This window comes from Lissotriton helveticus, chromosome 6, assembly GCF_964261635.1.
Source record: "Lissotriton helveticus chromosome 6, aLisHel1.1, whole genome shotgun sequence".
NCBI classification, from domain to species: domain Eukaryota; kingdom Metazoa; phylum Chordata; class Amphibia; order Caudata; family Salamandridae; genus Lissotriton; species Lissotriton helveticus.
Genome location: NC_136067.1, coordinates 1,052,272,856 through 1,052,285,882, shown reverse-complemented (window position 1 = coordinate 1,052,285,882; position 13,027 = coordinate 1,052,272,856). Strand labels below are relative to the sequence as shown.

General features: G+C 47.9%; 1 protein-coding gene across 1 annotated transcript in view; it reads left to right on the top strand.

The window, feature by feature from the left end:
* Window positions 1–13,027, top strand: part of SHPRH (SNF2 histone linker PHD RING helicase) — an 884,400-nt gene that overhangs the window by 597,145 nt on the left and 274,228 nt on the right. Inside the window, exon 23 of the mRNA XM_078648685.1 lies at window positions 937–1,038. Within this exon, the coding sequence (XP_078504811.1) occupies window positions 937–1,038 (102 nt within the window). The remainder of the gene's footprint in view (window positions 1–936; window positions 1,039–13,027) is intronic.

Here is a 13,027-nt window from a genome sequence, read left to right as displayed (position 1 = left end):
TGTCTGTGTTACAACAGGTAAGCTGGTATGGCTTAAGTTACCAAGGGCTGTATTAGCAGACAAAAGTGCTGTCTTTAAATGGGTGAGCCTGGTACATTAAGAGAGTAATGTACTCTCCTCAGTGCAGGAGTAAACTCTTGACAGTTCGTGCCTCTGCTGGGGAAAGTTCATCAGTGAAAGACAGCTGAGGTTTCATAATGCAATGCCAGCTTTTACTGACACTGAACTCTTCTCATTTTTAAGAGGCAGCAAAGACCTCCGAGCAGGTGGGTGCAGTATGTTGGTGCACATACCTCCGAGGATATGCATGGGTGGTTTCTCGAGTCCACTTACCTTCCTCCTCCTATGGGGAGGCCTGATGGTGTGCACTGAATGCATGCCACTAAAATGCGAACCACTATCAGTGTGTCTCCGAGTGATACTTAAGGCCTGCATCTGTAATAAGAAGCAGGAACAAAGATCTCATTTCCATGAGCACAAGCCCCAGTACAATTGAGGAACACCTCAATGGTATAGCACAGGTCTAAAATGGACACCCCATTGAATTATATTATAAAAGAGTCTGCACAAACATCTGTGGACAGAAACTCCTGTCAGCTGTCCTGGACTCCTTCAGAAAGCACTTGCCAATGAGAATAGGGCACCTTGAATAAAAATGTACACTCACTACCATCAATAAAATAATATCTTTTGAATATGAGAAAGTGTCTTCCATTAACTTTCTGGCTCGTCATAAATACATTTTTACTCTCCTTTCCAGTCATAGCCGGTAAGGTTTGGAATGAACACACTGTGACAGGAAGAGCATATATGATCTCAAGCATCACCTAGATTAGACATAAAGTGACACGATTTCCATGTTTGGCTGGTGTTTTTTGTCTAATTTTAACTTGTTTGTGTTTTGGTAAAAATGTACTTCTTTCTTCTTTTCTATAGGTTGATCAAAATCGAATGAAACTGTTGAATGATAAAGCAGTTGCAAAGTCGCAACTTCAGAAGAAACTGGGCCAGCTACTTTACCTCACTAATTTAGAGAAGGTGGGTCACTGGAACTTAAGAAGTGTCATCAAAGTTTTGCTTCCAAATAATTAATGCTGCATTGTACCATATTAACAAGATGGGTAATGGTCATTTTTATTTATTACAGGCTATAACTTTCTTTTCATAGGTTGTTGGCTATATGAAATAAGTTTTAAATGCAAAAATACATACACATATACATGTTACTCATTTCTCCAAGACATTCAATATCCCATTGAACTGTAAACAAAACTACCTATTACAAGATCTTTCTACATTTTTTTTGCATTAATAGTGTGTTTTGAAATTCTGATAGACTGTCTTCAGCTATATCGACTCTGCTGCAGGTGGAAAGCTTAAACATTTAATTATCATTAATGTTTTCAGCACACCATCGTCTGAAAACGTTTCAAAACAAATTTTCACTGGTAAATGTGCAAGCCTGATTTCACCCTCCTCCAGTTTTTAAAGCTTGGCAAAAAACAGTCTAGGGTCAATGGCTTTTTTGTGTGCATATTTATCAGTATCTCTTTATCCTGTGGTCTTAATACCATCCCGAACAGCCCATCCAGAATAAGTCATCTTTACATGTGACCTTTTTTTTAAATCAGACCTACCATCAGTACTGATTGGAAAGTGTGGTCATGGACCTTATTTGTCCCTTTACTACTGAAGATAACAATATCTTCTCTCTCACCGAAGAAAGTTTTAGACCATGTACTCAAAGATCTGAGTATTGTAGATCTGGAGTGAAATTTTGCCTTGATTCCTCTTGAGCTGTCTGTGCCATTTGACACAGTTGACCATATCATTTGTTTTCATTGCTAGGAGTTGTATTAGAGACTGGGTTTTGTAGATGGGCAAAATCTTGCCTAGCATATTGTTCTCTCAGCAGTCATGGTCACTTGTCTGTTTAGAGTCGGTGCGCGATGTGCCACAGGGATAATCCTTTTACCTCTGTTATGTCATGCAAATCTACTTCTGCATTGTAAGAACCTCATCGATTATCATAGATGTTAGAATAATTCCTTGGTGTGTACAGGGATAACAGAACACTTAAAATCTGTGAAGTCCAGCATTCCTTTTGCAGTCCTGCACCCTCCAGAGCCAAAGACAGAGTTGTTTTTTAGATCTACTATAAAGAATAAAAACCCTTCACAATACCAGACTGTTGCATCTAAACCGCAACCTGATGCATGAGCACCAATAAAGACAAACATTTCTTTATAAAAAAGGGCAGAGTGATAGGCTTTCTTTTGAAACAAAAAATAAACTCTCTCCTAGTTTTCTCTTTTGGGGCTTCCATTCCCAGGATGCCTAGCACTGGCAATTGCGGTTGGGAGTCAGTTCTTTTTTCCAGGTTGTGAGAGTGGGATTTAGGAGCCAGGTGGATTTTTTTTTAACCAATTTTATACAGTTTTTCTTCAGAAAGTTATTTTTCTTTACTTCATGCAAATTTTATCACTGCAAAGAAGAATTTTTAAAACTTTCTTTGGTATTGTGTGCCACTTTTTTTCAGTCAATTCAATTAAATGCTATTCAAGGTTTGGAACTCAGATGAGGTTAAAAAAAAAACAGAACGCTATAGCAAACAACATAAATCATGTTAATATACATTTAAAAAACTTTTTTTTAGTTCAAAACTTTTTGACACATGACTTAATTCGTAGGAGAGAATAGAAATTGCCAAGCCTCTGCACCTGTCTTAATATTGCATTTTAAAAACATCAGCCTTAAAATATGACGGCGAGGAAAGTGCAGTGCAGGACAAACAAATAATATGTTATTAAAATCCTGTATAAACATATTAAACAGTTTATCCTTATTTTTGGAATTAGATCAATTCATTGTTAGCACATTCAGGGGAATTAAAATCATGCGTAGTAATATCCAAAAATGACCAATTCACCATGCCTTCTTGTATTGTTTTAAGTGCCCTTGTGGGAGAAAATGGACCGCTCCAGACCTTACTGGGTGTGTTCCTATGGTCAGCAAATTGCACTGCTCTCACTTGTTTGCTGTTGAGAAGAAGGTCCATATTAACATTGAAAACTGGCATCAATTGATGTCCAGTACATTTTCAGCATAGACGCACTCAAGACCTCTCCACTCAATTTCACTGATCTATTCAAGATCCTACCACTCAATGTGAATATACCACTCATCATTCAGCATTAGAGCAGGACTCATGATCACACAAATCAACATTGAGGTGCTCATCGTGGGCCCTTTCTTCAGCTGGAGATCAAGCTACAACGAGAGAAAGCTAAGACTGTTTCCCAGACCTACTGGGTCACATGTAGCTTTTGCATCTTTGAGTTTATTTATACCATCAGAAGCCTGTTCATTGTTCTATTGAAGCATCTACATATGTCTCTGCTTCCTATTCCAAAACCTGTTTTAGTGTCAAGGTAAACTTCTATGGTGCCATTCCTAAAGAAGCAAGAAACCTCTTCCTCCTTGTTTTTTTGCTGTGGCCAGTGGGGAGTCATACTTCAAAAACACCCCAGCCTCTTCCACCTTCTTCTCCACAAGACTTAGTGGAAGATTAGTCCCTCGTAAACGCAGGGCAAAATAGGTCTCCGTCTCCTATTAGCTTTTGTAAGGCCTCAGAAGACATTACTTCATCCTCCTATAATCTAACTTTATTGACTGGTTCTCCACAAAGAGTTTGCATGTTGATGATATTTCCACCTTCCAAAAGGTTCTAGCTTGAGGGCTTGCAAGCTTAACATACCATTGGAGATTATTTATATTGCAGTGTTAGTTATATACACTTTTGCCTTGAGCATCACCTACGCTCTTGGTCCCAGGTTTGCTGGAATTAGTGGAGGCCAATTTTCTGACACAAGTCATAACCAAAGCAGACTTTCCATAGGTAATGAAAAAGTACAAGTTTCCAGAGCTGGGCCCTGGGTTCTTTAGGATGGACCCTAAGCCTAAGGCCATGCTGGTGATGGCTCTCCTGTGTAGAAGTCACGGCTCCTCCTATACTTCACTCTTTTTTGGGGATATATAAAGTGACATTGCATAAAGTGGGAAAACATCACAGGCAGCAAGTGGAAACTTACTATTGTGCAAGACGGCTACTCGCTCAATTTTAGGACTTCTACACACACTGTTCTACAGCATCCTAAAACTACCGTCGATGTGACCTGCACAAGGAAACTGCCTCATTGCTCTTCGTCACTTCTCAAAAGTCCAAATGCAATGTTTCGCCTTCAGATTGTAGTTATAAGGCTCAGTGGGCAGTGCCATTTTCATAAACTATATTATAAAACAATGGTCCAAAGACTATTTTTCTACCACTTTTGAATGATGTAAATAATTATTTAGAATACATCTGGGTCATGTAGGTTGCCCCAAGCGGAGCGTGCAAACATAGAAAGAAGTGATAAAGTTTTGTGATAAGAAAGGAAAGGAATTGCAAAGATAAGTGACATAAAAACAATTGATTATATTATACACAGGGATCCTTAGTTATCCCTACACTAGGACCTGGCCTTCCATAAGTCAAACGTTAATTATAAGGTCATTCTGAAACCTGTGTTTGCACGCTCCGCTTGGGGCAACCTACATGACCCAGATGTATTCTAAATAATTATTTACATCATTCAAAAGTGGTAGTAAAATAAATGAATCACCACTGAATACTTGTTTTGCTGTTGCGTTGTTATCTAATCTATTGATCAAGAGTAGATTATTATACTCTACCAATGAATGTTGAAATTGTTGACTAATTGTGACACCTTGGAATAATAGTCTTTGGACCATTGTTTTATAATATCGTTACTTACCCAGGTCCTAGATTGTTGGGTTACCCCATTTCCTTAATGATTTTCATAAACTAGCCATGGACATTTCTTTATGGTTATCCTCCATTCTGTTGATACTGTTGTTCCGGTTGAAACTGTAGAACTCTCAAACAGCACTGATCTTAATTGCTCCTAAATAGCTGAGACAGTGGTGGTTCACAGACCTCCTCCATATGTTTCTTAAATCACACAGGAAGCTTCCATGCAAACTGAACTTATTGACTGAACTCAAGGACAGCTGTTCCACCCCAAGCTGATATCATTGAATTTGGCAGCAGATCTCCTCCAGTCAATATGGATTTCCTGGAGCAAGCTAAGAGACCTTCAACAAGAGCATTTTATTAATGCAAGTGGAAATGGTTCTGCTTATGGTGTTAGCAGATTTGCCTAAGCTCCAATATTCTTTATCAAATTCTACTTTGCAACTATAACAGCCCATAGACTCGCCAAACATAATTTTAAATGTCCCAGTTAGTAAAGATTACTTGGAGAGTTTGAAGAAAGTCTTTCCTTCTATCCAAAAACATCTTCTTCCTTAGTAGTTACATTTTTTGTGCTCACATTTTGTGACTACTGCATACAATTCAATACACAAGGCTTCACTACAGGATTCCACATGAATGACAGCCTTCTTGGTTGACATTGCTGCTTCACTTGGAGTTAAACTTCTTTCAGCAGCTGGATGCTATGCAGTTTTCCATGCTTAAAGGGTGGGTATGAGAGCTCCTCTGTCTTTTTTTGTCTAAGATTGTCACATTACCTTAATAGTGCTTTTATAACCTTACTTCTCCAGCAGAACACTCTCCGCATTCCCTAGATCTTTAAAGGGTTTCGTGATTTTATCTAGACAAGTTGAAAACCTTGAGGAAATCAGACCGATTTTTTTGTCAGTAAAGGTCCTTTACATACAAGCTTGTCTACTTGATAAGAATCTCTTTCTCTCTGGATTGCCTTCTGCATTACCCTTTTTTATTATCATGCTAATGAGTAACTTCAAGGCAGGTCTGCAGTCCACTCGACCAGTGGGGATGCAGTTGTGGCAGCTTTGTACTGTATATTTCCTTAGCCGATGTCTGTAGGGCTGCCTCATGGAAATCTGTTCATACTTTGACAATGCACTATTGTCTTGATTCTGACAATAGAGCTGACTCTAGTATAGGTATAGGTATAGGTCCAACTGCTTTGAGAAGCCATTTTAGCTAATCCTCTTCTCAAAAGGCTCGGCAGAGTTTATAAAATAATTTCCTCCTTTTCTCTCTTACGAAAGTGAGCCACAAGTATTCAGGTATGTACTTGTTATTCAGACCTTAGAATATCCCCAGGCGTCAGACTGGATCCGGAAATTTTTTGCGTAGCAGTACCCTTGCGTGTCGGTAGGCGTCGTCGGCGGCTCCGCGTCCGTCGTCGTGGGCGCCGTGATGACGTCATCGGAGTACTTGGACGCCGCCTCCGCGTGCTGACGTCAGTTCTTCTTTTTTCCGCGCCAGCAGCGCAGATCCGGAAAAAGTGGTACCGTAGTCACTTTTTGACTAACTCTTTTTGATCTTTTTGATCTAATTTTTCGAGTCTTCGACTCCTACTCGGTGCCGGTAGGGATGCCTGGTTTCAAGCCCTGTGAGGATTGCGACCGACTGATGTCGGTAATGGACCCTCACCGTCGGTGTCTCCACTGTCTCAACGTCGACCACGACGACAAGGCCTGTTCCGACTGCCGGGCCCTCACTTCGAAAGCTAGACGGGAGCGGTCCCGTAAGCGACTCGAACTCCGGCAGTCGGCCCCGCGCCAAGAGAGGTCCCGATCCGGACGGAGGTCGAGGGACCGGTCGCGGGAGCGGAGCCATCATAGCTCCGGGAGTCGACATCACTCCTCAGGGTCGAAGTCGTCAGGTAAGCACAAGAAGTCGAAGAGACGTCATCGCTCTTCCGACTCCCCCCGACGCGGCCGGTTGTTCGGGTGGCACCGCCCATGCGGCTCTGTCGGAGTCGCAGGCGCCGCGTCCGGCTTCATACCCTTCGGTCCCTGGGCCTAACGCGACGCCGGAGGAGATCGAGCGGTTCCTCATGGCCATGAGGTCCCTCTCTCCTCCGACGGGCTCCGCGGCGCCTTCGGGCCCAGCGGAACCGTCTGGGGGTCCTAGCAGGTCGGGCGCTCCGGCCCCGACGCCGTCGGGTGCTTCGGCTCCGACGCAGCCGGCGCCTTCGGGCCCGGCGCCGCAGGGCCCCACTGGATCCGGTTCCGGATCTGGCTCGTCGCCGGTGGATTTAATGACCTCCCCGGCGCCGGCCCCTCAGGTGTCACCACCGCCGTCCCCGATGCCCCCCTCGACCCGGTTCCGGCGCTGGCGCGGCGCCGCTGGCCGCCGCTTCAGACGCAGTTCGGAGAATTCGTTTTCCATGAATCGGCCCCAATTTTTGATAACCCTGAGTACCAGGGATGGGTGTTGAGGAGGATTGGGAGGGGTCTGAGGACCCTCTGGCAGGTGAATGCCAGTCACATGAGGACTGGGCAGGTGAACTTGGGGAGGCCAATGCTATAGACACTTCGCCTGACACTGGATTTGTCTCGCCTCCTACCGTGGCTACGGAGGAGGGGGAAACCTATAGTGTGGTGTTGATGAGGGCAGCCAAGGCCTTGGGCCTTGAGCTCCCCGTCGCGGCCGTGAGGACTAACCTCCTCACTGAGGTCCTTAAGCCGCAGTCATGCTCAGCCGAGCCTCTGCTGCCGTTTAACGAGGCCTTAACCGACGTTCTTTTGGGCACTTGGTCCAAGCCCGCTACGGGTTCGCCCGTAGATAGGAACGTGGCCAGACGCCACCGCCCGGCCCCGGGCGACCCATGTTTCCTGTCCACCCACCCCACCCCCGAGAGCCTGGTTATCCAGGCCTCCAATTCCCAGACCGCGTTCCCGCCGGCTCCGCCGGACAGGGAATCCAAGAGGTATGAGCAGTATGGTAAAAAGATCTTCTCATCCCTTAGTCTGGGACTGCGGTCTTCCAACACCGCATGCCTCTTGGACCGCTACACCCACTCTCTGTGGGATACGGTTGCGGAAGTGCTGCCAGAGTGTCCGTTGGAGGTACAGGCCAAACTCGGCCAGGCCCTTGTGGAGGGCCGGGATGCGGCCAAATATTCTATCCGGTGTGGGCTGGATACCACCGACTCACTAGGTAGAGCGATGGCAACGACAGTGGCGGTCCGACGTCACGCCTGGTTGAGGTCCGCCAACTTTTTGGCCGATGTCCAAAACACACTGATGGACATGCCGTTTGATGGCCGTCGCCTTTTTGACGACAAGGCACACCATGCGCTTGAGCGCTTTAAGGACTCCAGGGCTACGGCCAGGTCCTTGGGCCTCTCGGCCCCGTGCCAGCAATCGGCTGCCTTTCATTCCTTTCGTGGCCACGGAAGGGGAGTACCCACACGTGCTGCCAGCCATGCTCCGCAGGGTAATACCCAACGCGGTAGCGGCCGTGGAAACCGCCGTGGTGGCGGTCGGGGACTACGGCGAGGTCAGTCCACACCTTCCCCCGCAGCATCCGCCTCAAAACCCTCCTAGTCCGTGCTTTCAGGCCAATGTGACGCCAGTGGGGGGCAGGGTTCGCCATCACCTCAACTGGCGCACCGTCACGTCCGACAGGTGGGTGCTGCAGATCGTCCGAAGGGGCTACTCCCTCCCCTTCGAGGCGACTCCTCCAGCCATGCCACCGCAGAACCACCGTGTATCGGGGGATCATTTGCGACTTCTGCAGGAGGAAGTTACGGCCCTCTTGGCCAAGGGGGCCATCAAGCGCGTTCCTGGGCCAGAAGTAGGGTGTGGTTGCTACTCCCACTACTTTCTGGTACCAAAGAAGGGCAAAGGGGGCCTACGCCCTATCTTGGACCTACGTAACGTCAACGGCTTCCTCCGGAAGGAGAAGTTCAAGATGCTGACACTGGCTCAGGTCCTAGCTGCCCTGGACCCAGGAGACTGGATGGTAGCGTTGGACTTGCAGGACGCTTATTTCCACATCCCCGTCCTGCCGGCCCACCGGCGCTACCTGCGGTTCACGGTTGGCCACGAGCACTTTCAGTATACCGTGCTCCCCTTCGGCCTTACCAGCGCCCCACGAGTGCTCACAAAGGTGATGGCGGTGGTCGCAGCTCATCTGCGCAGGTTAGGGGTTTCAGTCTTCCCCCTACCTAGACGACTGGTTGTTGAAGGCGGGCTCACCCCAGACAGTCGTCAGCCACCTCCAGACTACGGGCAGATCTCCTGCACCAGCTGGGGTTCTCCATCAATGTTCCAAAGTCACACCAGTGCCCCTCTCAGAAGCTCCTCTTCATCGGAGCGGTTCTCGACTTGGCGCGGTTTCGGGTTTAACCACCCGAACAGCAGGTCCTGGATATTCAGGCTCTGATTCCCATCTTTCAGCCGTTATCCCGGGTCTCGGTCAGGTTGACGCTGCGGCTTCTGGGGCTGATGGCCTCCTGCATCCTACTGGTGCATCACGCCAGGTGGCGGATGCGGGCTCTGCAGTGGGACCTGAAGTTTCAGTGGGCCCAGCATCAGGGCAACCTGTCCGACCACATCCTGATCTCGGAGGGCACTGCGAGACAGCTGCAGTGGTGGCTCACGGACCGCGATTGGGTCAGCGGCAGATCCCTCTCCCTTCCCCAACCGGAGCACGTAGTTGTGACAGACGCATCCCTCCAGGGCTGGGGAGGCCACATGGGAGAGGCGGAGCTCAGAGGCCTCTGGTCTCCGGCGGAGGCCCGGCTCCACATCAACCTGTTGGAGTTACGGGCGATTCGTCTAGCACTGAAGGCATTCCTCCCCTCTGTCTGGGGGAGTGTAGTGCAGGTGTTCACGGACAACACCACCGCCATGTGGTACTGCAACAAACAGGGCGGGGTGGGGTCGTGGACCCTTTGCCAGGAGGCTCTGCGCCTCTGGCAGTGGCTGGAACATCAGGGCGTGACCCTGGTGGCTCAACACCTGGCAGGATCTCTGAACGCCAGGGCGAACGAGCTCAGCCGTCGGTGCATGATAGATCACGAATGGCGTCTGAACTCGGACGTGGCGCAAGGCCTCTTTCAGCAATGGGGAGAGCCTTGGTTAGATCTATTCGCCACTGAAGAGAACGCGCAATGTCATCAGTTCTGCGCGTTGGAAATTCCAAGGCGGCACTCGCTCGGAGACCCTTTTCGTCGCGAGTGGAGTTGCGGTCTATTGTACGCCTTTCCGCCTATACCACTTCTGCCCAGAGTGCTGAAGAAGATCAAGCGCGACCGGGCCCAAGTCATCCTTGTGGCTCCGGACTGGGCATGAAGGTACTGGTATCCAGAGCTACTCAGTATGTCAGTCGATCCCCCGGTTCGTCTGCGTCTTCAGGAGGACCTTCTGTCGCAGCAACAGGGGACGGTCCTCCACCCGAACCTGTCCAGTCTCCACCTCCATGCTTGGAGATTGAGCGGCGACAGTTGAGGCCATTTGACTTGCCTCCTGAAGTCTGTAACGTCGTTCTGGCAGACACGCGTCCCTCCACAAAGTCGGTATACGCCTGCAGGTGGAACAGATTTGTGGCATGGTGCACAGCAAAGGCTGTGGATCCTCTTGCTGCCCCTCTCTCTGAGGTTCTTCTCTTCCTTCTTTCTCTTGCCCGGCAGGGCTCTGCTCTGGGCACTATCAAGGGCTACCTTTCTGCCCTTTCAGCCTTTCTGAGGCTGCCTGATCAACCTTCTTTGTTCAAGACCCCTATAGTAAATAGATTTCTAAAGGGCATCACACACACTTTCCCTCCTGTTCCGTTTGTGATGCCTCAGTGGGACTTGAACCTTGTTCTTATGTTTCTGATGTGCGCTCCCTTTGAGCCACTTCACAACTGTCCTCTCCGTCTTCTTACTTTGAAGACTGCTTTCCTGGTTGCCATCACCTCTGCCAGGAGAGTGAGTGAGCTCCAGGCCCTTTCTTGTACTCCACCTTTCCTTTCTGTCCATCCGGACAAAGTGGGGTTGCGTACTAAGCCATCTTTCCTGCCCAAGGTTGTCACGGCCTTCCACATCGGGCAGTCTATCACCTTGCCAACCTTCTTCCCGCCTCCGCATCCCTCTAAAGAGGAAGAGCGGCTCCACAGTCTGGACCCAAAACGTGCGCTCTCATTCTACTTGGATCGCACACGCCAGTTCCGGGTGGATGACCAACTCTTTGTTGGTTACGTGGGCGCTAAGAAGGGGAAAGCGGTACACAAGCGGACCATCTCCCGATGGATCATCTTGTGTATCCAGGCATGTTACTCCTTGGCTAAAAAGGAGCCCCCTGTTGGATTGCGGGCTCATTCCACCCGAGCCACGGTGACTACAACTGCCCTGGGCCGTGGAGTGCCCTTACAAGACATCTGTCAGGCAGCTACGTGGGCATCGCTGCACACGTTTGCAAGACACTACTGCCTGGACAGCCAATTCCGGAGGGATGGCTTCTTTGGCCGTTCTGTCCTCCAGGACTTTCTGGTGTGATTATTGGTTCGCAGACCCACCACCGGGGTTGGTATTGCTGGGGTATCTATTCTAAGGTAAGGGATCTAATACTAACGTGTCTCTTTCAGATGCACAAGTTACTACTTGTGTAACGATGTATCTGTAAGAGACATTAGTTAGTATTAGATTCCTTACCGACCCACCCATCCTCCCCGTTCTGCGAACCGATATCTAGGGTTAGGGTTATCCCCTTTCAGGGCCCTAGTTTCAATGGCACCAGTGTTGGTTTTTAACATGGCTCAGCGCTTCTGGCGCAGAAAAGCTGTGTCTAAGAACTGACGTCAGCACGCGGAGGCGGCGTCTAAGTACTTCGACTACGTCATCACGGCGCCCACGACGCCGACGACGGACGCGGAGCCGCAGACGACGCCTACCGACGCGCAAGGGTACTGCTACGCAAAAAATTTCCGGATCCAGTCTGACGCCTGGGGATATTCTAAGGTAAGGAATCTAATACTAACTAATGTCTCTTACAGATATATTGTTACACAAGTAGTAACTTGTGCTTTAACATTCATGACTAGCAGTGAAGAACATACAATGTAGAGTAAATAGTGACTTGCCTGTAGACCTGCTTTTGCATAGTCAGAATTTTAATTGAGGTCCTAAACAATCCACCCTCTTCCACTGACTTTTATCTTACCCTTATGAGAATAAAGGAACTTACAGGGTGCGTTCTCCTCCGTTTTCAAACATGTTTATTTTTCCTAGTTTGCAAGCAGCAGGCCGAGTATCTCTGTGCTGCAAAGTAGTAATACAGTGAGACTTCTGGATGTTTCACCCTTGTTGATATTTATGGTTTTAAGTGTTGCAGCATTCCTGGACACAGTAGAGAATTATTCTGATGTGTAATACTTCAATTGCCATTCTGACTAGAAGACCCAGGACTATAAGTGAGTAACATTCTAATGGATACTTCCAACTGCAGATTCCTCACCTTTAGACTATCCACAGGCACCAGACTGGATTTGGAAGCTTTAAACAACATTGCTTCTGCGTATCAGTAAGTGACTCCGTGCAGCTCAGCATTGACTTTGTCCATCTGGAAAGTAATGATAGGAGCCGTATATAAACATCACCCTTGCGGTCTGACATAATTTCCTTTCTTTCTGCACCTTAGTACGCTGATCCAAAGCTGTGCTCCCCCTTTTCTTGTCTGTTGTCGAGTATTTTTTACTTTCAAACATTTTTTCCGGTTAAAACTAACCAGTGTGCAAGGGAATTAGGTTGCCTTCAAAGAAGACCGGGTTTAAACTTTGTGTATACTGTTGCAAACAAATGTCTGGCAGACCTGCAAAAGATATGCCTCTGGTGTTTCGGGACATGACTCCAGGGAATGCGAGGGGTGCGCCCTCATAAACTTAAATGCAATTCGGGATTGTGAAGCAAAGCTGTATGTTGCATGCAACATACAAGTTCCGCTTCAAGTCAAGGCCATGGACCCGCACTTGAGGCCATTACCGTGATAGTTCCTCTTCATGTAGAAGTAGCGGGAGTATCAAGGTGTCACTCACTCTCACTCCCCAGCTCCTTCATAGGAGCTGATTTCCCTGTTGATCCTCATTCTTCCTGAGTTCCCCAGGTCACCAGCAAAGTTGTAAGATATTGAGGCCTTTAGAGAGGCTATGTTGCAAATCTTTTGCACTCTTCTGGTTCCCCTGGCATACTTTCAGTCCCCA